This window comes from Leptodactylus fuscus, chromosome 3 (genome assembly GCF_031893055.1).
Source record: "Leptodactylus fuscus isolate aLepFus1 chromosome 3, aLepFus1.hap2, whole genome shotgun sequence".
Taxonomy (NCBI): Eukaryota; Metazoa; Chordata; class Amphibia; order Anura; family Leptodactylidae; genus Leptodactylus; species Leptodactylus fuscus.
Genome location: NC_134267.1, coordinates 27,199,259 through 27,225,866, shown reverse-complemented (window position 1 = coordinate 27,225,866; position 26,608 = coordinate 27,199,259). Strand labels below are relative to the sequence as shown.

The 26,608-nt window shown below is 44.2% G+C and overlaps 2 protein-coding genes across 4 annotated transcripts in view; one reads left to right on the top strand and one right to left on the bottom strand.

Annotated features, from left to right (window-relative positions):
• The window catches only part of RNF8 (ring finger protein 8), a 10,249-nt gene extending 4,440 nt beyond the window's left edge, over positions 1–5,809 (bottom strand). For both annotated transcript variants that reach the window (XM_075267351.1, XM_075267352.1), the window contains exons 1-3: positions 5,545–5,809; positions 2,770–2,898; positions 288–950 (exon numbers count right to left, since the gene is read on the bottom strand). In XM_075267351.1, coding sequence (XP_075123452.1) covers positions 288–950; positions 2,770–2,898; positions 5,545–5,646 — 894 coding nt within the window. In that variant the 5' untranslated portion in view covers positions 5,647–5,809. The remainder of the gene's footprint in view (positions 1–287; positions 951–2,769; positions 2,899–5,544) is intronic.
• LOC142197202 (uncharacterized) lies at positions 5,801–26,608 on the top strand. 2 transcript variants are annotated; one of them, XM_075267339.1, is made up of 4 exons: positions 5,801–5,849; positions 18,929–19,016; positions 19,433–19,540; positions 24,016–26,608. In XM_075267339.1, the coding sequence occupies exons 1-4, from the start codon at positions 5,820–5,822 to the stop codon at positions 26,139–26,141; spliced, it is 2,352 nt and encodes a 783-aa protein (XP_075123440.1). In that variant the 5' UTR covers positions 5,801–5,819; the 3' UTR covers positions 26,142–26,608. The 2 variants fall into 2 exon arrangements, with proteins under 2 accessions (XP_075123440.1, XP_075123441.1); XM_075267340.1 differs by lacking the exon at positions 5,801–5,849 and adding an exon at positions 14,346–14,416.

Below are 26,608 nucleotides of genomic sequence, written 5' to 3'. Positions count from 1 at the left end.
TTAAGCAGAATGGGAGGTCTTCTTTAAGTTCCATGGCTACCATTATGTTAAATTATGCCAGTGAACAGATGAAAGCCCCTCCATCAAGCTCCTTAGATGCTGCTGTCGCAATTGATTGCAGCATCTAAAAGGTTAAATGGCCTTTATAGTAGGACTATGACTCTATAGTAGACTGTGCATCACGGTGTGTACCCGCCTTAGGGAAGGATGGGAATTTGCTGTGTGCACAGGGGTGGGGGTATCCATTGTGTGCCCCGAATTGTTTATCTAACATGTTTACCACATACATTGTTTCCTTGCTCATCCTGCAGAATCTTCTTCAGCAGCTCATCCACCCTCTCCAGATGCTCCTCGTGTTTAGTACTCAGCTCCTTCTGCAGGTCCTGGAGCTCTTGCTGTGTTGACTGCTTGCTCCCGGTACATCCGCTCTGTTGGGGGGTCTTTAGCTTATCCTGGACCTGAGCATTAAGGTTCCTCAATTCTGTTATAGACTGTCTAATTTTGGTCAAGTGGAGAGTACTCTGAGAGGGCGTTTGAGTGGACAACATCATGTCAGCATCCAAGGAGCTGTCCAGCTCCACCACTGCCTCCATCTTTACGGTGGGCTGTTTCGCTATCGCGTTCTTATGAGAGTTACTTGTGTCGCTGCTGTCCTTTAGGACCCGCTGCATTTTGGCCTTGGATGTGCTGGCGGCGCCTTCTGCCCCAGAGGCCTCAGAGTCTTCACAGTTTAGTTTACGTTTGGTTCTGCTCGATTTTCTCTTCAATGACATCCGAGGAGTCAGGAGTGGCCGGATCCGTTCTAAATTTTCCTGAACCAACTCATATTCAAACTCGGCCCCTTCTGTGTTGGGCAGCGCCACCCCCATCTGGATGCAGGCCCCCGTGGTCAGGATGTAAGGTTTCTGAGGCAACAGTTTCTCCTTATTGAGAAAAACTCCATTAAGGCTCTGAAGGAAAAAAAAGACGAAAATCAGAATCTGAAATTTCCAACCAAAATACTCCCGAGATCCCGCTGGTCTATACTTGTTTCCTTAGAGTGGTGACCATGATATACGGCAATACACAAACCTGTCAGGAAGCCCCAGAGCACCGTGGAGGGGGGAGATCTAACCGGGAAGAATTAGTTATTATATTTCACTGCACCTCCTGCTGTCACATTACTGCTGTAAGGAGCGTCACCAAATGCAGATTTTTTTTTTTTGTTGCAAATTTTGCTGCAGTTTTTTTTAGTCAAATTAAGAAAGGATTGAAGAAAGAAATATAAGTACACACATTACATTACTTATCCTGAGTTACATCCTGTATTATACTCCAGAGCTGCGCTCACTATTCTGCTGGTACAATCACTGTGTATATACATTACATTACCTATCCTGTACTGATCCTGAGTTACATCCTGTATTATACTCCAGAGCTGCGCTCACTATTCTGCTGGTGCCGTCACTGTGTACATACATTACTTATCCTGTGTTATACTCCAGAGCTGCGCTCACTATTCTGCTTGTACAATCACTGTGTATATACATTACATTACCTATCCTGTACTGATCCTGAGTTACATACTGTATTATACTCCAGAGCTGCGCTCACTATTCTGCTGATGTAGTCACTGTGTACATACATTACATTACTTATCCTGTGTTATACTCCAGAGCTGCGCTCACTGTTCTGCTGGTGCAGTCACTGTGTACATACATTACATTACTTATCCTGCATTATACTCCAGAGCTGCGCTCACTGTTCTGCTGGTACAGTCACTGTGTACATACATTACATTACTTATCCTGAGTTACATCCTGTATTATACTCCAGAGCTGCGCTCACTATTCTGCTGGTGTAGTCACTGTCTACATACATTACATTACTTATCCTGTATTATACTCCAGAGCTGCGCTCACTATTCTGCTGGTGCGGTCACTGTGTACATACATTACTTATCCTGTACTGATCCTGAGTTACATCCTGTATTATACTCCAGAGCTGCGCTCACTGTTCTGCTGGTGCAGTCACTGTGTACATACATTACATTACTTATCCTGCATTATACTCCAGAGCTGCGCTCACTATTCTGCTGGTGTAGTCACTGTCTACATACATTACATTACTTATCCTGTATTATACTCCAGAGCTGCGCTCACTATTCTGCTGGTGCGGTCACTGTGTACATACATTACTTATCCTGTACTGATCCTGAGTTACATCCTGTATTATACTCCAGAGCTGCGCTCACTATTCTGCTGGTACAGTCACTGTGTACATACATTACATTACTTATCCTGTACTGATCCCGAGTTACATACTGTATTATACTCCAGAGCTGCGCTCACTATTCTGCAGTCTCTCAGTGTCATTTTTACACCAGGCAGTTTACAATCATCTGATGCAGAAAAGCCAAGTCCCCCCTACACTACAGGTGTTCGGCTCTGGGGGTGTTTTCCTACAAGAATGTCATTTACAAGAATAGTCATGATATTATTTCTTCACTCACAAACAAATAACTAAAAACGAGGGCTGAGTTAATAGACTGACTGTCCTGACGAGGATTCTCAGCATTATTCTGCCCTCAGGTCCTTCTCTGGGACACATCATTGGTCTGTCACTCACTGTACAATATCTAATCAGAACTGCTGATATGTGAATACCCAAAACCAAAATTCAGTGCCATCACAGGTAACTCTACTGCCCCCTGTTGGTTCAGTGTATATCAGAGAGTTACAATCGGATCAGTCTTATATACTACATGCTGCTGTTCCTCATTAGACTTACCTTGTTGTCGGTGACGGTCCACTGACCTGCTGCGTTCTGCCTGAAGAAGCAATGTGTGCGGGAGATCATGAGGGGGCTCAGCGAGGACTGCAGCTGGTACGTGACATCAACACCTCTGCCCAAAGACACCTGAAAAACATCAGATCACACTTGAGTACAACAGGAGGGTGTTAGAAAGGTGCTGGGGCGCCCTCTACTGGGGAGAACTATATATTGTGTTGATATTCACAGACCAAATGTCTACCTTCCTTGACAATATTTATTATTGCAATCTACTTTATTACTTTAAGGCTTAGTTCACACGGGGACGGAATAGCGTATTTTGGTCCTGATTTTGATGCGGGAAGCCACGCCAAAATCGGAACCAAAATACGCTTCCAGCTCTGGAGTAGGCCTAGTTCGGAGGGTGCTGCCGCGAGGTGGACACCGTGGCTCAACGAGCCGCGGAATCCGCCTGAAGAAAGGACAGCTCGCTAGCAGTCTCCATAGACCACCATTGTGAGGGGGCGGATTATGACATGGATTCTGCGCCATAATCCGCCCCTCTGTGCCTGTGTGAACTAGCCTTTATGATACCTAACTAAATATCAGCTTAGGGCGGGTTCACACCTGCACCCGGTCTCCGCTTTCGGATTTCCATCTTCTGCCGAGAGGAACTGGACAAGAAACGGAAACTCGGCGGTCAGTTTTCAAACCCGTTCACTTGAAAGGGTTTGCAAAGTGACTGCCTGTGAGCTTCTTCTGCTTCTCCTTGACGAGACCGTTTTTGTTTTTTTAACCGGACACAAAGTCCTGCTTTCCAACTTTGTGTCCAGTTGAAAAGAAACGGTTTTGCTGCAGAGAAGCAGAAGACGCTCACGGGCAGTCACTTTGCAAACCCATTCAAGAGAACGGGTTTGAAAACTGACCGCCGAGTTTCCGTCTCCTGTCCAGTTTCTCTCGGCAGAACACGGAAATCCGAAAGCGGATTCCCTTAGCAAGGTGGCACCTACATCCTGGACATCCGAATGAATGGGCCTAAACAGGAGCGTGTCTCGAGCCGCGGAATCTGCGTCAAGATAGGGCATCTCGCTTCTTTTTTTTTTGCTAGCGGAAAAAAAAGCTAGCGGTTCCCATTGAAGTTAGTAGGAGCCTTTTTTGCAGGCGGATTCCGCGTCAAAATCCGCCTGCAAAAAACTCTGTGTGAACTAGCCCTAAAGAGGAAGTTTTATTCACCCTGGGCATGTGCAGAGTGTGACCTCTTGAATGCTGACAACCAACCAAGGGAACTGATTGAGTACCAAACCAAAACGTGTATATAGGGGATATAGTATGTACATACTGGGGCGGGTAAGTGGCAGGTATATAAAAATAATATATATATAGCCATATATACACACACTAGGGAACCCTATGTACTAAGTGTGTGTGTGTGTGTACTCTATACACTATGTTATATAGGTGTAATATATACATATTGAGTGCTCTCTAACGGAGAGATGTATATATTGTGTGTGTATATAGGGGATGAAATATGTACATACTGGGGCAGGTATATATACAAGTGGCAGATGAATATAAAGAGTGTATATATATATATATATATATATATATATATATACACACACACACACATATTCAGGTGTAATATATATGTCACAGGGAAATGATGAAACTAGAGATTTGATCAAATCCTGGAAGATGTTACAACAACAACTCTGTGGGGTCATCTCCCTAAAGAAAGTCAGTGAGCTGATCAAATCCCTAAACTGTTTTAGTGAAATGAAATAACACAAGTCAGGCCTCGCACACCTCTATGTTTCGCTTGTTACCACTCCCCCTTAACCTTACCACTCCCCTCCGGCGTCCGTGCCGGCCAGCGCGCCGCGCTTCTGACGTGATGCACACGAAAAAATGGGTTCAGATATAGAAAAAGAAAACTCTCCTGAAATAACACAACTCAGGACATAGGGTCCATTCTGCTAGCGGAAGCCACTGAAATCAATGGGAGGCTTTATTTTCAGCATGGAAAATTCCACACCAAATTCCTCACCATTTTCCTGCAGGTGAATAGACCCTCACACAGATCTATGTTTCACTCGTTACCACTCCCCCTTTACCCCACCGCTCCCCTCCGGCGTCCGTGCCGGCCAGCGCGCCGCGCTTCTGACATGCTGCACACGAACAATGGGTTCAGATATAGAAAAATAAAATCAAACTCTGACCGAATTTGTATCTGAAGAACAGTTTAATGAAACTATAAACCTTTGCAGACTTGCGAAGGATAGAATATATATATATATATATATAGAATAGATAGATATGTATGAGTTTGTACCCTATGCTGTGTACGTATACAGAGATACACTTGTGCTATGCACTTAGTAGGGCATTGTGTATTGGGGGCGCTACGTATTGGGAGCGCTGCGTATTGGGGGCACTGCGTATTGGGAGGTGCTGTGTATTGGGGGGCGCTGTGTAGTGGGGGCGCTGTGTATTGGGGGGCGCTGTGTACTGGGGGCGCTGTGTACTGGGGGCACTGTGTATTGGGGGGCGCTGTGTATTGGGGGGCTCTGTGTATTGGGGGGCGCTGTGTACTGGGGGCCGCTGTGTATTGGGGGGCGCTGTGTATTGGGGGGCGCTGTCTATAGGGGTGCTGTGTACTGGGGGCGCTGTGTACAGGGGGCGCTGTGTATTGGGGGGCGCTGTGTATTGGGGGGCGCTGTGTATTGGGGCGCTGTGTACTGGGGGCGCTGTCTATAGGGGTGCTGTGTATTGGGGGTGCTGTCTCCTCACCTCCTCCCCCTCAGGCAGCAGTAACAGGTCATGGCTTTCCCCCAGTCTCCGCAGACACCAGCCCATTTCCTCATCGCTCCTGCCCGCCCTGGTCTCCGCCATCTTCCCTTCCGGGCGAGCGGCAACACCGGCGCAAGCAACAGCCAGGCTGGCTAGTCCCGCGCCGAGCGTCGCCTGAGCGTGATGTCACCACACACGGAACGTGAGGCGAGCAGTCAGAGCCAGGCGTGAGCAGCGGAGTGCCGAACGGAAGTGCGGGAAACCTATAGAGACGTATGGCTGCCAGCCCGGGCCACAGTGCCGCCGTAAGTCACAGTTCATACTTAGCAGCTCTAAACTTCTCACTGCCTGAGGTTCTGCGATTGTTCCCACCACTTATTTATTTTTTTTTACCAAGCAAAGTGACATATTTATCAGCATGGGCACAGTTCACACCTAGGATGCAATGCGTTATCTGAGCCTGTACCATCTACTCCTGAGGCCCCATACTGTGGAAATGCTGCGATTTTTGTTGCAGAATTTGCTGCATTTTTTTGGTGCAGGAATCCTATTAATATTATAAATGTGAAAGTTTGTGAGTTTGGATGTTTGTTAGTCAATCACGCAAAACCCGCTCGACCGATTTGGCTGAAATTTTCCAGAAACATAGTTAATACACCCCATTGCGCAATAGGCTACTTTTCGTCACAATAGCGCACATACGTTTTTCCCAGGACCCCCACAAACCCCAAACTCACATCACCATCTCTGCAATCTCACACACTTTGGACCATAGCAAGCCACAAAATTCATATTCCCCTCTACAGCCTCGCCCCTAACCCCACACACTCACATATACATAGACTTTACCACTTTGCCCCTCACCTTAACGATACTCCAGGAGGCTCTCTTTAACGCTTCGGAGCAGCCATGTTTGCCAACTCCCACCGCTCTGACAATCCGCGACACCGCCCACCCATGTCAATACCCCTAGGAGGTCTAATAAATGCAAAAAAAAAAAAAGTTTAAAAAAAAGTAAAAAAAAAATATTAAAAACAAAAAAAAAAGGGATTAAAAATTCAAATCACCCCCCTTTCCCTAGAACACATATAAAAGTAGTTAAAAACTGTGAAACACATACATGTTAGGTATCCCCACATCCGAAATCGCCCGCTCTACAAAGCTATACAAATATTTTTCCTGTTCGGTAAACGCCGTAGCGGGAAAAATGGTCAAAAGTGCCAAACCGCCGTTTTTTCACTCTTTTGATTCTGATACAAATTTGAATAAAAAGTGATCAAAGCAATAACATTTCCCGAAAATGGTAGAACTACAAAGTACACCCAGTCCCGCAAAAATAGACGCCCTATGCATCCCCGTACACGCACGTATAAAAAAGTTACGGCTGTCGGAATATGGCGACTTTTCAAAAAAAAATTGAAAAAAAGGGGTCAAAATGTAACTAAAACCATATAAATTTGGTATCCCTGGAATCGTAAGGAAACACAGAATACAGGGGACATGTCATTTTGGTTGCACAGTGAACGCCGTAAAACCAAAGCCCGTAAGAAAGTCGCAGAAATGCATTTTTTCTTGAAATCCACCCCATTTTTAATTTTTTCCCTGCTTCCCAGTACATTATATAGAATAATTAATGGTGGCATCATGAAGAAAAATTTGTCCCGCAAAAATTAAGACCTCATATGGCTCTGGGAGCGGAGAAATAAAAAAGTTATGAGGTTTAGAAGGAGGGGAGTGTTAAATATTATATATTTACAATATTCTCTAGCAGACATGGGGTTAACACTCTACTGACATCATAGTCTTATATTCTTGGAACATGGGTGCGGTTAGAGTACACTATTTTAGAAATCTCCTTACATAGCTACAAGATGGAAGGTAACACCCACTCTCATGAATATAAATGAGTAAGAAATACACATGTCTGGGTCTGTCTTTGGGAAGACCAGGGGAAGACCAGGAGGTCTGTCTTTGGGAACACCAGGGTGGGTGGTCCAGGCAGATGGACATCCATGGACGTCGTAACCAGCCCAAGTCCACCAACCAGATGACAAGCATGAACCAAGCTGTAACTACAAGATATCCAGATGATTTAACTTCTCTGAAGATGTAAGCTATTGACAATTGACTGATATTTGTGTTATTTGGACATTTTCCCTGTTCCTGTGTTTTCCTTCAAGATATTAATAAACCTCTACACTGATTTATAACAAGCTGACTTCTTCCTATCGTGGACAAGGCCAGGTCCGGATATTTAACAGTGGACACAAGTCTCACCGGCAAATACAAGATATTTAACAGGGAGTCAAAAACGAAAATCAAAAAATGCCATCGGCGGGAAAGGGTTAACTTCAAATACTTCTGTCCCAAAGTCACTATGTAAAGTTTCTCACAACACCGTATAGCGGCTGAAATACAAATTAACTTCAACACAAAGGTCTCGCATATTCTCTGAATTACAGCAAAAACAAGATACAAAGTTACATTTCATATCCCATCCCTTATACACAGTACGAAAACCTTACCCGCGCCTGTATATACCCACTGCTACAATCACCGCAGACGAAGTCGCGGGTACCAGCTAGTATATATATATATATGTGTGTGTGTATATACAGTGGTGAACCTAGCCCCTCCGCTGCCTGAGGATCGAAAGATGCCCCCCCACCTCTGGCTCCACCCAAGGGGGAGGGGGGGAGTGTTGTTCATCTTTTGATCGTCCGCCTCAGACAGTGGGGGGGTTGGGGGTGCTAGCGGTAACATTACAATGCGGTAATACTCACAGGAGACGTCTCCCCACATTTCCCGTCTCTTCCCTTTGGACCGCCATGACCACTTCTTCCAGCTGTGACTTGGCTCTGTAAAGTTTGAAACACAGGCACCCAACCCCTATATATATATATGATATTCCTTTAATAGTCCCACAATGGGGAAATTTCAGTGATACAGTTTCATAGATGGTACAGTAGTATATAGCAAGAGAGAAACACATAGAAGCTCATGGCAGATAGAGAAATCCTAGGAATCATAGCAACTAAAAAAAAGAAAGAAACACAGACACACTGCAGGATCATTTAGTTCTCTGTGCAGATTGATGTTAATAATAATAATTATAATAATAATACAGCCGACTTGGTTGTAGGACACAAGGAGGGGGGTCACAGCATGTGGATATAACAAGCAGAAATTTTGCAGAGGTGGGGGACATAGTCAGTTATCATGATAACATGTGGTAGTTCCTTTGGTAGGTGATGAGATCTCCTGCTCACAGCTGATAGTTCGGTATCTTGCATCAGCACTATTGTCCATTAACCACAAAAAATGCCCCAAATGTCCTTCATCACAAGCCCTCCTCCTCCTTTCTTCTTACCACTGTGTTCTACTGCCCCAAGGAAGTCAGAGGCCATCCAGGTATACAGGGTGCTGCTCTCTTGCCAAGCTTCCATAACTCCTGGGGTAGGTGGGTGATGGTTCCCAGGCTGTAACAGAGTCCCACGTGTCCACAGTAATAGAAATAAATACCAGTCAGCTGTAGGCATCTTCACACATCAGCAATTGACGCCAGAAATCATCTCCTTGAACGAAGAAGTCCGCATTTCCATGTAGGTTTCTCTTCCATGCCGCATGTTGAGCCATGCTGTCCTAGCTGGGGGGATGGTAACAGGCACATGTGGAAACCAGCTGAACCAGGTCTTGAGTCCATGCTTTACAATGGAAACAAAAGGAACAAAAAACTCCACAGGGTCTTCCATTCGATTTATAGTTGCTAAATTCATAGTGCTAGATTGCTTGGTTACCGGATTCTTGAAGCTAGAGAGAAAAAGAGTGAAAAGACCCCCCGAGTATAATAGTAGCGGTAGTGGGATCGCGGCCTGGGCCCAGGCCTACTCACTACCGGCCTCCGCGGCCTATAGTACAAGGGGAAGTGGGGGTGGCAGTGAGCAGGTCCAGGGAGGTTGGTAAATAAGCCGCTACCTGCTGGGGATACTCAGTGTAATATAGTATATGAACATAAATTCATAACAGTCGTGAAGCCATGTCATTTACCGGGATTAAAAGTAGCCAGTGTGTTAATGGAGGTTACAATCTATCTATGTGCCAAATTTCATTCAAATCCGTTCAGCCGTTTTTGCGTGATTGAGGAACAAACATGAAAACTTTTACATTTAGTCGGTAGGAGTAGGTATGTTTGTGTGTGTGATAAAAACAAACCTAGCACATAAGAGGGAAAAACTAAATATAGTTTTGAGACTCATAGTACCGTATTTTTAGGACTATAGGACGCACTTTTTTCCCCAAAATTTCAGAGGAAAACGAGGGTGCGTCTTATTATAGTCCGAATGTGGGGGGAGGAGCGGATTTACAGCATGGCCACGCTACTGCCACCGCTGGTTTTCTGCAGCGGCAGGAGCGTGACAATCTGCAGGCCCCGGCAGCTAAGACACTCCCCGGCATCCGCCGGTCTATTACAGCAGATGCCGGGGACTGTCTTAGCTCCCGGGGCATGCAGATTGCCACGCTCCTGCCGCTGAAGGAAACCAGCGGTGGCAGTAGCGCGGCCATGCTGCAAATCTGCTCCTCCTCCGCAGGTCCCGGCAGTTTAAAGTTAGCCCCGGGGCCGGTCCCCACCGGCCCCATACCTTTAGTGATGCAGGCCGGCTCCTGCACGGCGAGGCCGCAGGAGCCGACCTGTTCCGATGACAGCCGGGAGCCTAATGAAGGCTCCGAGGCCTGTCATAGATATATATTACTATCGTGGCTGGTCTATGACCCTCCGCGATAGTAATGTATAGAATCTCCCATAGACGGCAACACACTTGTATTGCCGTCTATGGGACTTGCAATCAAATGATTGCAGGTTCAAGCCCCCTAGGCGGGGGATAATAAAATAGTAAAAAAAAAAAAAAACACTTAAAAAAATATAATAAAAAATAAAATAAATAAAAGTTCACCTCCTTTCCCTGAATACATATATAAGTATAACATTACTGTGAAACATACACATTAGGTATCCCTGTGTCTGAAAATGCCCGGTCTACTAATATTTTTATGTACAGTGAACGTCAAAATCAAAAGTGCTAAACCGCCGGGTTTTTCTCACCGTTTTGCCTCTGATTTAAATAAAAGGTGATCTAAGCAATAAACATTTCCCAAAATGGTATAACTAAAAAGTACACCTGGCCCATTCTAGGGAAAGGAGGGATTTAGAACTTTTATAAAAAAAATTTTTTTAATTGACTCTAGTATAAGCCGAGGGGGGCTTTTTCAGCACAAAATCTGTACTGAAAAACTCGGCCTATACTCGAGTATATACGGTTCTTATTGGTCCCATTGAGACCAACCCAACGTTGATGTACAGTATTATTATATTTATCCTCGGTGACGTTCAGTAATATTATTATTATTTATTTATTGTATGGTGCTGTCCAGTGTGATTATTATATTTATTCTTTGATGTACAATATATCTAGTCCATGGTGTTGTACAGTATTGTATTGATTTCATGCTGCTGTACAGAATTAATATTATTAAGGGGCAACTTGGTGGTTAGCACAGCAGCCTTGCAGCACTGGAGTCCTGGGTTCGAATCCCGCCAGGAACAACATCTGCAAGGATATTTCTATGTTCTCCCCGTGTTTGCCTAGATTTCCTCCCATACCCCAAAGACATACCGTTAGGGAAAAATACATATAAAGAGCTCACAATTACATTGAAAAAAAAAGAATTATTAATGTTATATTATATAACAGTATTATATTTATTCCATGGTTCTGTACAGAATTATAATTATTATTATATTCCTGGGTGATGTATGTTATTATTATTTGTTATATTTATTCCATGGTGTTGTACAGTATTTTTATTCCTTGGTGCAGTATTATTCTTACCGTATACACTCGAGTATAAGCTGAGTTTTTCAGCACAGTTTTTGTGCTGAAAAAGTCCACCTCGGTTTATATTTGAGTCATTACGGTAAAACTGTAGTTACAGACACAGGGGCTGGTGCCGGGCCGCAGCATCACCACGCTCCAGGCAGAAGTACCGGAGCCTTCTAGCAGAAGTACCGTAAGTACTTCTGTAGTTTGAAATGAACAGCATCGCCATGCTTCACGATGCTGCGGGCCCAGCACCTGCCCCAGTGCCTGTATGCCGGGTCTGTAACTACGGTAGCTGTAGTGGTCTGTAGCCATAACGGCGACTGCGAATCAGCACCTCCACTGTAACTCTTACAGTGGTAATACCGGAGTTCCTGAGCACTGGAGTTACAGTGGAGATGCCGTCTGCTGCGGGGAAGCGGCAGGCGCTGCCATGCCCCTGGAGAGAGGAGGGAAGCGGGTGCAACCGCTCTCTCAAATGCGGCCCTGAAGCGCTGAGGGAGATCCCCGGCCGCTGAAGGGGAATCCGGCGGCCAAGGTTCTCCTTCAGGTCCGCCCCTCAGTGCTCTTGCCGGGGGTTCCCCTCAGCATCTCTGTAAAGGATCCCTGGCTGCAGTGCTCTATGCAGCCTGGAAAAGAAATGACGATTTTTGCATTGTAATGCATTGCATTAGTCATCAGACCCCCTGGGGTTCAAGACCCTCTAGAAGGCCTAATAAATGCAAAAAAAAAAAAAAAAAAAAAAAAAATAATAAAGTAGAAAAAATTCAAATCACCCCCCTCCCCCTTTCCCTAGAACACATATAAAACTAATACTTTGAAACACATACACGTTAGGTATCCTTGTGTCCGAAAACACCCGCTCTACAAATCTATAAAAATATATACGGTAAACGCCATAGCTGGAAAAAAAAGTTGTCTAATTGCCCCTTCCCTGAGACTGTTTTTTTTCCCCTCCACTTGGAATTCAGTCTGACTATAGCCAGGCTAAATATAGGGTATCTGCAGTGCTCCTATTCCGCCGGGAAGGGGTTAATAGGAGCACCACAGATACCCTATGTTCAGCCAGGCTGAATTCTAAATGGGGGGGAAAAAAACCCAGTCCTCAAGCTCAGGGAAGGGGCAGACAGACGACCAAAACACCCCCTTTCCCAGCACCCAGCAACTACTGCACCCAAAAACTCCAGCCATTTTAATATTTGAAATTTTCCAGTAGCTGCTGCATCTTCCCCCCCTCCCCCTCCCCTCGGCTTACACTCGAGTCAATAAGTTTTCCCAGTTTTTTTGTGGTAAAATTAGGGGCCTCGGCTTATATTCGGGTTGGCTTATACTTGAGTATATACGGTATATTTATTCCACGGTGCTGTACAGTATTATATTTATTCCATGGTGCTGTACGGTATTATATTTATTTCATGGTGCTGTACAGTATTATATTTATTCCATGGTGTTGTACCGTATTATATTTATTCCATGGTGCTGTACAGTATTATATTTATTCCATGGTGCTGTACGGTATTATATTTATTCCATGGTGTTGTACATTATTACATTTATTCCCTGGTGCTGTACGGTATTATATTTATTTCATGGTGCTGTACGGTATTATATTTATTCCATGGTGCTGTACGTTAGTATATTTATTCCATGGTGCTGTACGGTATTATATATATTCCATGGTGCTGTACGGTATTATATTTATTCCATGGTGCTGTACGGTATTATATTTATTTCATGGTGCTGTACGGTATTATATTTATTCCATGGTGCTGTACGTTAGTATATTTATTCCATGGTGCTGTACGGTATTATATATATTCCATGGTGCTGTACGGTATTATATTTATTCCATGGTGCTGTACGGTATTATATTTATTCCGTGGTGCTGTACGGTATTATATTTATTCCCTGGTGCTGTACGGTATTATATTTATTCCGTGGTGCTGTATGGTATTATATTTATTTCATGGTGCTGTACGGTATTATATTTATTCCCTAGTGCTGTACGGTATTTATTCCCTGGTGCTGTACGGTATTATAGTGTTGAGTTTGCTTTTGTAGTTCTTACATCGGGTGACTGTCGCTGTCTGAATTAGGAATCTACTGAGTGCATGCGGCGAGGAAATAACATCAGCCACAGACCCACAGAGGCCTGATATGAGTTCCTCTCTCAGTAAGAGCAGGGGGATGGGCACATGCTTTATTTCAGGAAGTCAGGGCTTATATAGTTAACATAAGTAAGGTTTGGTCAAGGTGTTCACAGGACAGGGGCACCAGGTCTGTAAAGGCGCTCTGTCTGGTCGTAAAACTAAGGACACGTCATCTTCTTGCAGTCAAGGATATTATCGTAAGAGGGATTCCAGTTTTGTGCCTCATTTCAGTGTAATATGGCTTATGTACGCATATGATATTTAGTTTTATGCATGTAGCACAGTATATAGATTTATGTTGTTGTCTTATGTGGGTGTATGTATGTACGCAGTCTATGCGCATACTCTTTGCTTAGCTCTGGGCTCCATCCAACCCCCACCATTAGGTGTGTGAGGGGATGGGGGTCTTTTCATTTACTGTCTTTGCTAGAATCTTATGTGTTCATGTTTTGTGGCAGTCCAGCTGGTTTTTCCACCTTTTGTTTGGAGATGGGTAAGGCCTTTTATAGTGTCTATTTACCATCCCTGGCCATTGTATTGACCCTATTGAGTTGCTTATCCACCTTTGGTGCTGGACACCCCAGGGTCCATTGGTTTTAGCTAAAGGGAGTGGTCTCAAACCAGCAGGAATGGGACCACCGCCTCCCCCAGTCAGCAATGGGTTACAAGACTCCGGCATGGACATATGATTTTAGCTTCAACCCGGGACAGAAAGACATCTCCTAGCTGTGTCCAGATATTGCTGATTTTCTATTTCTGGGCCTCAAGGCAGTGGACGGCGCTCCCCAGACTGCGATCTGAACCATTTCCTTCACCGAGATCCGGCTGCAGGCGTCATCTTGTCACGTAATATCATGTTCATTTTCATACATATGTAATTATACTGCATTTAGTTTTAAATGATTCATTTATTTAATTTATTTATAACCTTCACACTATTAGATGAATCCCATGGTGCTATACAGTCATTATATACAGCACTATAGGGTTAATATCATAGTAATAATAATATGGAACACCGATAAATGAATATAATAATCTCCTGCAACATAGATTCAATATAATATTATGTAGTACAATGGAATTAATATAATACTGCTACTACTGTACGTTATCATTGAAGTTATATAATACTGTATAGCACCATAAGATTAATATAAGAAGTGCTGGACATTATTACACTAATTCCATTTTCTGATTCTTCTACATGTCTGATCTGTTATCTGGAGGGAAATTTCTGTTCTGTGATGATTCCTCCTGTCAGATAATAAATCTGTGTTGTGTGTTGTCTCCCTGATATTGGTGATGATCGGAGGAGGGGAGGTCGCAGGAGACGCGCCATGTGACCAGTGTTTGTAGCTCTTTTGCTGTTTGTTTAAAAGCTTTTTGGTAAATGCTGAAAAGTCTCAAGTAATTGTAAAAAATAGAAATAGAAAGTCCGGATGTGTTATGGTTCTGGAATTGCTGTTTATTGTTATTATGTGCGGGGTTTGCCTGTATTAATGTCTGGTGCTCCATTACATGTTATAAAACATTCTTAGGGCTCGTTCACACGGGGTGTGGGATGGCGTATTTTGGTCCTGATTTTGACGCGGGAGACGTCTGGCCAGTCCGCTTGGGGACCCCCCCGAACGGAATACTGAACGCATTAAAAAGCTGTGAGCAATGAAAGCACACGGACCCTATAAACTATAATGGGGTCTGTGTGTTTTCCCGCACGGTGTCACGAATCATGCGGAGAGAAAAGTACACAAAAAGTACACAGCCTGCACTCCCACTCGCACATACTGTCTCTTCTCTCATTCCAAAAGTATAAGACGGGTATCCTGGTCCAGTATTTAGTACAGAGGTTGTACCTGGTCCAGTATTCTAGTACAGAGGTTGTACCTGCTCCGGTATTCTAGTACAGAGGTTGTGCCTGGTCCGGTATTCTAGTACAGAGGTTGTACCTGCTCCGGTATTCTAGTACAGAGGTTGTACCTGGTCCGGTATTCTAGTACAGAGGTTGTACCTGGTCCAGTATTCTAGTACAGAGGTTGTACCTGCTCCGGTATTCTAGTACAGAGGTTGTGCCTGCTCCGGTATTCTAGTACAGAGGTTGTACCTGGTCCGGTATTCTAGTACAGAGGTTGTACCCGGTCCGGTATTCTAGTACAGAGGTTATACCTGGTCCGGTATTCTAGTACAGAGGTTGTGCCTGCTCCGGTATTCTAGTACAGAGGTTGTACCTGGTCCGGTATTCTAGTACAGAGGTTGTACCTGCTCCGGTATTCTAGTACAGAGGTTATACCTGCTCCGGTATTCTAGTACAGAGGTTGTACCTGGTCCGGGATTCTAGTACAGAGGTTGTGCCTGGTCCGGTATTCTAGTACAGAGGTTGTACCTGCTCCGGTATTCTAGTACAGAGGTTGTACTTGGTCCGGTATTCTAGTACAGAGGTTGTACCTGGTCCGGTATTCTAGTACAGAGGTTGTACCTGGTCCGGTATTCTAGTACAGAGGTTGATCCTGGTCCAGTATTCTAGTACAGAGGTTGATCCTGGTCCAGTATTCTAGTACAGAGGTTGTACTTGGTCCGGTATTCTAGTACAGAGGTTGTACCTGGTCCGGTATTCTAGTACAGAGGTTGTACCTGGTCCGGTATTCTAGTACAGAGGTTGTACCTGGTCCGGTATTCTAGTACAGAGGTTGTACCCGGTCCGGTATTCTAGTACAGAGGTTGTACCTGGTCCGGTATTCTAGTACAGAGGTTGTACCTGCTCCGGTATTCTAGTACAGAGGTTGTACCTGGTCCAGTATTCTAGTACAGAGGTTGTACCTGGTCCGGTATTCTAGTACAGAGGTTGTACCTGGTCCGGTATTCTAGTACAGAGGTTGTACCTGGTCCGGTATTCTAGTACAGAGGTTGTACCTGGTCCGGTATTCTAGTACAGAGGTTGTACCTGGTCCGGTATTCTAGTACAGAGGTTGTACCTGGTCCGGTATTCTAGTACAGAGGTTATACCTGGTCCAGTATTCTAGTACAGAGGTTGTACCCGGTCCAGTATTCTAGTACAGAGGTTGTACCTGGTCCGGTATTCTAGTACAGAGGTTGTACCTGGTCCGGTATTCTAGTACAGAGGTTGTACCTGGTCCGGTATTCTAGTACAGAGGTTGTACCTGCTCCGGTATTCTAGTACAGAGGTTGTACCTGGTCCAGTATTCTAGTACAGAGGTTGTACCTGGTCCGGTATTCTAGTACAGAGGTTGTACCTGGTCCGGTATTCTAGTACAGAGGTTGTACCTGGTCCGGTATTCTAGTACAGAGGTTGTACCTGGTCCGGTATTCTAGTACAGAGGTTGTACCTGGTCCGGTATTCTAGTACAGAGGTTGTACCTGGTCCGGTATTCTAGTACAGAGGTTGTACCTGCTCCGGTATTCTAGTACAGAGGTTGTACCTGGTCCGGTATTCTAGTACAGAGGTTGTACCTGCTCCGGTATTCTAGTACAGAGGTTGTACCCGGTCCAGTATTCTAGTACAGAGGTTATACCTGCTCTGGTATTCTAGTACAGAGGTTGTACCTGGTCCAGTATTCTAGTACAGAGGTTGTACCTGGTCCGGTATTCTAGTACAGAGGTTGTACCTGGTCCGGTATTCTAGTACAGAGGTTGATCCTGCTCCGGTATTTTTGCACTGATCTTCTGCTGTGAGTATGATACTGCTTTCCTTATTTTTAGGATGACGGGTGGGGGTATTAGAAGCAGAGTCCACACAGGCCTTGCCTCCATACACAGCTGTGGTGCCCTGATAAGGCCTCATACAGGGTCAGTGGGCCGCTCTGTGACTCTCTTATCTCTGTATACCAGCACAGACAAGGAGGAAGCCGAGCGCAGTGTCCTGACTGAGCACAGGGATATAGATTTATATATACTGTATATACTCCTGTATGTCATGTACATTTGTATGACATCTTTACTAGCAGAGCCTTATACTTGGGCACTGGGGGGGGGTCTCAGCCACGTCCCCCCCCCCCCCCCACTGTCCCCTCCAACCTGCACAGCCATGAGTCTAATGCCGCACACCTGGATTTTACATTGGTGCAGAAAAGCTGGTGACAATTTGGCCACTTTGTCCATCAAACATTTACGGCTTTGACTATGATGTAGCAGATCTGGTTTGGTTATGAGGTGACAAATCCAGCCCTGCTATGTCAGATCCAAAGCCGTGTATCCTATACATGCCATCTTTTATTGTAATGCGCTGTACCTTTATTTATGTATATTAAATCTAATATGTAATACGCTGTCATCGTGTCACCTGCAATGGGGCGTCCTGCCTGTCACTGTAAATATTGCCCATACAGTGCTGGAGCGCCCCCTTGAGGCAAAAAGTCTGGTGCTCTGGATCCGGCCCCTTTAAGGAAGGAGAACCTGGGAAATTGTCTCTAATGCCAATAAAAAATGGAAGTAATTATCTGTGCTGGAATCCAGTGGATCACATTCTTCACAATTCGGGATCTGTTCTCTTTTGTGACTTTTGATGGATTGCATGACCCAGGAGAATTTTTAGTAATATTGCAGCTTTTTATCAATTTTTTTTATTGTTATATCCAAAGAGGATATACAATGTACCTTAACACTCCTTGCATACTGGTAATGATATGTGCGATACAATAGCAGGAACACCAAGTAGGGATAGTTGTTTTTTGTGTTATATGTTCCCACAGTGAAAGACCTAGAACATTATAGTCTTCCATTGACGGAGACGCCACGTACAACCTTTATATCACTTTTTTTTTTTTTTTTTTTTTTTTTTTTTTTTTAATAGTAGCGTTCATAATTAGGCTAGGTTCACACTTGTGTTAAGGTTTCCAAAAAACGGAAACCCTGTCCGCTAAAAACCAGTTGGAAACACACATAGACTATAAAGGGGTCCTCCGTACAGTAACAAGGGACGCTCTAGTGTGAACCGACCCTAAGGGATACATATTTTTTTGATATTGCGGATTTTCGTTTCTTTTCATGGTGTTCCCTGTATAGATAAATATCATGGTTATTGTATAACTAGGGTTATAATCTATCAGCTTTGTCCAGTTTTTCAATTTTGGGGGGGTTTTTTTTAGCATTTTCGACAAAATTTTTGGATTTCTTTTAATCTGAAAAGGTTTTTTAATTCCAATTTTTTTCCCAGAAAGCCTAGAAAGTCATTGAGTTTTCAGTGTGCTGCCCATCTATTAAGACTGATAGTAGACTATGCAGGGCCTAGTAGGACGCCTAAGCCTAATACCGCTCTTCCGCCTCCCCCTCCGGCCTGCTTTATTATTTCTATCCTGCTTATTTGTCACTTTGTAAAATTTGCCTTTTTTTTTGGCCAAACAGCACCAAGACTGTGGAATGAGTCGGCACATACAACATCAGGAGCAGTGTTGCGCCCCCCAGAGGGGAAATGACCCAGGGACAATAAATGGTAAGTACATGATGGGGTCTTGTCTGTATTTATTTTGGGGTCAGAGGTCCAATTTTTTGTTTAAGGGTCTGGGGCCTGATTTTTAAGGAGTTCTGATCTGAGTTCATTCTGGGGTTTGGTCTCAGTTAATATTGGGGGTCTAATCTGGGGTATTAATGTTGAGGTGAGGTCTGGTCTGGTGTCCATATTAGTTTATGGGTTTAATTCAAAGTCTGAATGAACTTGGGGTCCGATCTTTTTAGGCGGGTCTGGGGGTCTATATTAGTCTGTGGTCTACGGGGGAAGTGTCTGATTTATTTACGGCTGTGGGCTGAGGTCTGAATTGACTGGGGCTGTAAAGGTGAATTACTGTGAAGTTACACTTATGTGACTGGTTGGGGGTAGAGTAATGGTTTCTGTTCTCCTTTTCTCCTAAGACTGTATTCCTGGGACCAGCAAATCACAGCAGAGGGACAGCCAGTCATCTGCAGAGGAGACGAGTCCCCCAGTATGGGCAGTACAGAGGGAGAAGGAGCCTGATAATGGTGAGTACAGCCAGTTCCTTCACTGTGCTCCATCATACCTCTCTATAGCAGTCTATGGAGGAAACACAGCTAATACTTACTGTATACATTAGTATTACTGAGCTGCCCCATCACTGTGCTCCATCATACCTCCTCTCTATAGTAGTCTATGGAGGGAGCACAGCTAATACTTGCTGTATACATTAGTATTACAGAGCGGCCCCATCACTGTGTTCCATCATATCTCTCTATAGCAGTCTATGGAGGAAGCACCGATATTACTGTATACATTACTATTACTGAGCAGCCCCATCACTGTGTCCCATCATATCTCTCTATAGCAGTCTATGGAGGAAGCACTAATACTTACTGTATACATTACTATTACTGAGCTGCCCCATCACTGTGCTCCATCATACCTCTCTATAGAAGTCTATGGAGGAAGCACAGCTAATATTTACCGTATACATTACTCTTACTGAGCGTCTCCATCACTGTGCTCCATCATACCTCTCTATAGAAGTCTATGGAGGAAGCACTAATACTTACTGTATACATTACTATTACTGAGCTGTTCCATCATGTTTTCTGCTTTTCACGGGAGATGCTCAGCAAGTACATTTGTCATAATATTGTTTCCCTCTCCAATTACTTGTTCATCTTATCTGTTGAGAAGCGAAGCAGGTGCATGTGCGTGCTGCTCAGTACATTTACTGAGGTGGAGACAGAAATCATGTTTAATATACACATAGTAATATAGTCTGTAAGGCTGGGCAAAGACATATGTCCATCCTGCTAAACCAGACCTGGGCCACATCCGGCCCCCTGACTGCTTCTATCCGGCCCGCATAGCTAGTGGAAGATTTTTCAAGGACCTGTGATGATGTCAGCACAGCCTATCACCAGGATAGGCTATGACTCGTTAGTGGGCGGAGACACACAGGACTGTGTGCTTTCTGCAATCTGCCGGTAATGGAGGCTGCTGGATGATAAAGAGAGAAGAGACAGCATGTGTGAGCAAGAGGGGGAACTAGGGGCAGATGTAGGGGGGCAGTTATACTGAATGCACATGTAGGGGATGGGGGACATTAAACTAGGGGGCAGATGTTCAAGGACCTGTGATGATGTCACATCGGAGGGCGTCCCCACCGCTGCCCGAGAACACGATCCTGCGCCGCCTCTATCTTCTTCTGGATCCTCCCCTTCTTTCTTCAGCAGCGTCACCTCTTTCGGCTCTTACACTAGTAGAGCCGAGTGCGCATGCTCGCAATTGTGGCCTCGGAACTATGGCCGCGCATGCGCAGTCGGCTCTACTATAAGAACATACAACCTCAACTCTGCTCCGGGGTCTTTGTTAGTTTAGGAGTCTGGTTTGAGATCTAAATTAATTTTTCACAGTTTAATTTTTTTTCTAAATCTTACAATGAGTGTAAATAGTGACATATCCGACTGTATGACATAAAATTGCATCGGACTAAGCTCAAACTGTGGGGGAAACTGGAAGGGAACTAGGTATACTGAGGGGGCAATTGAATGGTAACAGGATATACTGAGGATGACAAGAGACTGCAGAAAATTAGCAGGACTATGTATGAACTGTTGGGGTAACTGTAAGGACAATATATACTGAGGGGGACAAGAAACTGGATGGTGGACCGTATATACTGTGGGGACAACTGTAAGGGCATTATAATTATGGGGCCACTAAGGAGGCATTGTACTATATGAGGGTCACTGAGGGGGCTTTATAATTTGGGTGGTCAGCTCTTCCCTCCCTTGAGCAGTTGCCTTCCTCTTACTTTGTTGTCCTCCTGTCTCAAATATGGTCAACTTCTAGCTCTCCTTTGAAAACCCTTCCTGATCCCATTGCTTTCCTCTAGTCCAACAGATCTGGAAAGTGCCCTCTTGAACTCCTACGTGCGCAGTCTCTGTACTCTGTGGTTTCCTCCTTAGGGCAGTGATGCTGGGTAGCCTTTCTTACACCATTTCAGAGAACAATCTCCAGTTGCGACTCTTCCCTGCTGACTGGGATAGGTCTTATGTGCCAACAAGCTCCTGCAGTGCGCAATAGAAGACCTTTAAGATTCTGACCCAATGGTATCATTGTCCTGTTCTCCGCCACAGATTTTACGCTAGGGTTTCTGATGGGTGTATGCGGGCAGATTAAACCCTTTTTGGAATTAGTGTTTGATATATATGCTAAGGTCAGTGGCCGCTCCCTTACACCTTCCCCTCAGTTGGCTCTTTTCTGTTATGCCTGACAAGATCTCGGCAGTGAAGAAGGACCTTCTGCGAAACTTCCTCATGGCTTCCAGAACTGTTATATAACAGTTATAACTGTTGTTCATGTTATTTGATGTTACACCAAGTCACCTTGTACACTTTATAGGTACAGGTACACTACTTATTTCTCGCTGCATATGAATTTCACGAGCAGCCATGTTTTGGTAGTCATATTTGGATCATTTCAATACACTTTTGGACTCACGCATGCGTAGTTGGGTATCCGGCAGCCATTTTTGTATAGATGCTTTCAGCCCTGGAGTTACGCGTGAGTTTGCAATATCCTGCGCATGCGCGCTATTAGAGAACGCGCAGCGATATATTCGCTTTATGTAGTATTGTTACAATGATATTCCGGCCGTCTTTTGGGGTTTTGGATCTGTTTGAACGTATGTGGTGTCTACTTCACCACCTAGTATTGTATATGGGTTACATCTCATAAAAATCTGCAATTTTTCTCCTAATTCTGGGATTGTCTCTAAGGCTGCTTTCACACGGAGTAACGCTCCACTCATTCTGACATGTAAACACGTGTTAGAGTGAGCGCGGTAAAAAGGCTATTCGTCTCTTACCTGTGGAAGTGCTCTCCGCCGCGCCGTTCGTTCAAAATACCGGTTTGTACCGGTATGCTAATTAGTTCTCTCGCAGCGATGGGGGCGTCCCCATTGCAGCTCAAAAACCGACCGCAGCTCCGCCTCTCTGGTCTTCGGTGTCCTCCCCTTGCTTCTTCAGCGTACTGTCGGACGCCTGCGCAGTACGCTCTGTTCGGCGAAGATTGCCGAACGTACTGCGCATGCGCGAAATTGCGGTCCCAGCCATAGTGCGGGCACCGCACTTTTGCGCATGCGCAGTACGTTCGGCAATCTTCGCCGAACAGAGAGCATTCTGCACAGGCGTCCGACAGACGCTGAAGAGGCAAGGGGAGGATACAGAAGACCAGAGAGGCGGCGCTGCGGTCGGTTTTCGAGCTGCAATGGGGACGCCCCATCGCTGCTCCTGCAATGGGGACGCCCCCTTCGCTGCGAGAAAACTAATTAGCATACCGGTACAAACCGGTATTTTGAACGAACGGCGCGGCGGAGAGCACTTCCACAGGTAAGAGACGAATAGCCTTTTTAAAGGCTATTCCGACGTGGTAACTAGAAAAAAATGTGTTTTAGTGGTAGAATCCCTTTAAATAGTATCTCCGGTTGGTTGCTGGTTTCCTAATTCTGCAGGGACAAAGAGCGCGCTCAAAGAAATGACACTCTGCACTCAGGGTGGACACAACTTCCCCTTTATTTACTACAAACATCATCTTATATAGCATCTCATGGAGGAGTTGACATGTATGTCTTGACTTGCTGTTGGCTGAAGTGTCTGAGGTTCCTCTTTCTCTCATCATGCTTTTGCACATGACTTCGGGTGTAGGTCAAGATGTAAGCGCCATCTTGCTGAGCTGACATCTAGTTACTTGTCACCAAGGTCACAAGACAATTACAACATCAAACACTTGTTATGGAAAACAGACACTTGGTTAATAGCAGTACTAGACAATACAAAATAGAACTGTAAATATCGAAAATAGACATTTCATCCACAACACTATTACGCAAGGTGGAGGGTAAAGATTGTTCATCTGTCCTGGTTGTAGATGTGATTTACAGACAAAAATTCTCTTCATAGCAAAATGGCTCCTCTCCTTCATGACTGTGGTATTGACGCTAGTCCTGATTTGTCCTGAATCTAGTCCTGACTTGTTGTAACTGCCAGGCTGGATCGGTTTAGGTAGGTCACTCCAGCACATACCTCCACTCTCTAGCTGGAGAGATAGGGAACTGAAGACTGACGAGTTCTTCCTCCAGACTAGAATAATCTAAGGTCTGGAGATTAACCGTCTACCTAGCATCAGCCATGTTGGTTTAATCCACTAAAAGTTACATCAGGTAAAAACAGCATAATACATGTCCTTTGGTGATGTTCATATTGGGACTCAATACTGTATGGTCTGGATGGAAACACAAGGACTTATAATCTGGGACCTACATAGTCAGCACTGTCATTAATTATTATCTCTGGTTCTTCATCGCTCTTATACATATACTATATACATATATTATAGATAATCAGTGGGACATATATACTTATATAATATATATAGTGTCGCTAAAGCTTTATTAGTTAATAAAATATCTATTATTTTTGTTTGGAGACAATCTTGTATCTTTTTGCAGGTGAAGATGGGATGAGATGCCCCGGTCAACATCTCCATTTATCTCCTTACCATGAAGCAGACGATAACAATATCACACAAGATAATTCAGTAATTCCTAATGTACCCCCAGTCCTTCAGAGCAGCGCTCCATCCACTGATACTGCTGGTCAAAAGAAACCTTCATCTAATCAATTCAGGACTGGCAAAGCAAGAACTGGACATAAATTGGGGGAAATAGTCCAGAAGCATTCTGATAAGACATATGAGAAAATTCAGGGAGATGAGAATTTATTTTCATGTTCAGAATGTGGGAAACATTTCAGGGAAAAATCTAAATTTTTGGAGCATTTGAGAACTCACACAGGAGAGAAGCCATTTTCATGTTCAGAATGTGATAAATGTTTTAATCATAAATCACAACTTATGCATCACCTAAGAATTCACACAGGAGAGAAGCCATTCTCATGTCCAGAATGTGAGAAATATTTTGCTTGGAATTCAGATCTTGTGAAACATATAAGAACTCACACAGGTGAGAAGCCATATTCATGTTCACAATGTGAGAAATGTTTCAGTGAGAAAAAGTATCTTGTGAAGCATCTAAAAAGTCACACAGGGGTGAAGCCATTTGCATGTTCTGAATGTGAGAAATGTTTTGCTTGCAATTCAGAACTTGTGAAACATCTAAAATATCACACAGGGGTGAAGCCATTTGCATGTTCTGAATGTGAGAAATGTTTTGCTTGCAATTCAGAACTTGTGAAACATCTAAAATATCACACAGGGGTGAAGCCATTTGCATGTTCTGAATGTGAGAAATGTTTTAATCATAAATCACAACTTATCCGTCACCTAAGAATTCACACAGGAGAGAAGCCATATTCTTGTCCTGAATGTGAGAAATGTTTTAATCTTAAATCACATCTTATGCGTCACCTAAGAATTCACACAGGAGAGAAGCCATATTCATGTTCAGAATGTGACAAATGTTTTAATCGGAAATCACATCTTGAGCAACACCAAAGAATTCACACAGGAGAGAAGCCATTCTCATGTCCTGAATGTGATAAATGTTTTCCTCGGAAAACAGAACTTGTGAGGCATCTGAGACGTCACACAGGAGAGAAGCCATATTCATGTTCAGAATGTGACAAACATTTTAGTTGGCAAAATGATCTTGTCAATCATCAGAGAATTCACAGAGAAGGGAAGCCATATTCATGTTCCGAATGTGACAAACATTTTAGTTTGCAAAACGATCTTGTCAATCATCAGAGAATTCACACAGGAGAGAAGCCATTTTCATGTCCTGAATGTGCGAAATGTTATTTTAGCAAATCAAGTCTTGCGAGCCATCTAAGAATTCACACTGGGGAGAAGATATATCCGTGTCTTGAATGTGATAAAAGTTTTAATTGGAAATCAGGTCTTGTGAGGCATCTAAGAAGTCACACAGGAGAGAAGCCATATTCATGTCCTGAATGTGAGATTTGTTTTAATCGAAAATCGGAACTTGTGAGGCATCAGCAAATTCACACAGGAGAGAAGCCATATTCATGTCCTGAGTGTGAGAAATGTTTTGTTAGGAAATCAGGACTTGTGAGTCATCTGAACAGTCACACAGGGAAGAAGCTATATTCATGTTCAGAATGTGATAAAGGTTTTAATCAGAAATCAAATCTTGTGCATCACCAAAGAATACACACAGGAGAGACGCCATATTCATGTCCTGATTGTGGGAAAAATTTCATCCTGTACTCAGCCCTTAAAAATCATCAGAGAACTCACACAGGGGTGAAGCCATTTGCATGTCCTGAATGTGAGAAATGTTTTAGTTTTAAAAAAGATCTTTTGAATCATCAGAGAATTCACACAGGAGAGAAGCCATATTCATGTTCAGAATGTAACAAATGTTTTAATCGTAAATCAAGTCTTAGGTATCACCTAAGAATTCACACAGGAGAGAAGCCATTCTCATGTCCTGAATGTGAGAAATGTTTTCCTCGGAAATCAGAACTTGTGAAACATCTAAGATTTCACACAGGGGAGAAGCCATATTCATGTTCAGAATGTGACCAATGTTTCAGTGAGAAAAAATATCTTGTGAAGCATCTAAAAAGTCACACAGGAGGGGGTGTGGCTTAGTAGCAGAACAGTCACATTTTTCATGAGCTGCTATCCTTTCCCATTTCAATCAAGATTTTCAGCGGACTTTCTACTTGTTTGGCGTTCGAGACCCTATCACATCACTCTCTTGTGCCTCCCCTGCACCCACCAGAGTTCTTGCACTGGTCCCCGGACCATTTTATAGCGACCCACAGCGCGGCATAGTGTTGAAGGGACTAACTCCCGTTACGGCCTCCTGCATGCCTCCAATAGGTTCCCGCGGACTCCTCTATGACAGTACTGAGCACCTGCACCGCTCAGGCTCACACGCTGTGGCCTCCCAGCCTGACTCCTGCTCCTTCAATCCCATCCCCGGTGGTCCTGCTATCACAACCTCCTGAAGGCCTTGACCTGTGGACCTCCGACCAGACACAGCTTGCCAAAACTCCTGATGTGGACCTGCATTTACCTCTACATCCTCCTGCAGCTCCAGCTGCTCTCCATTC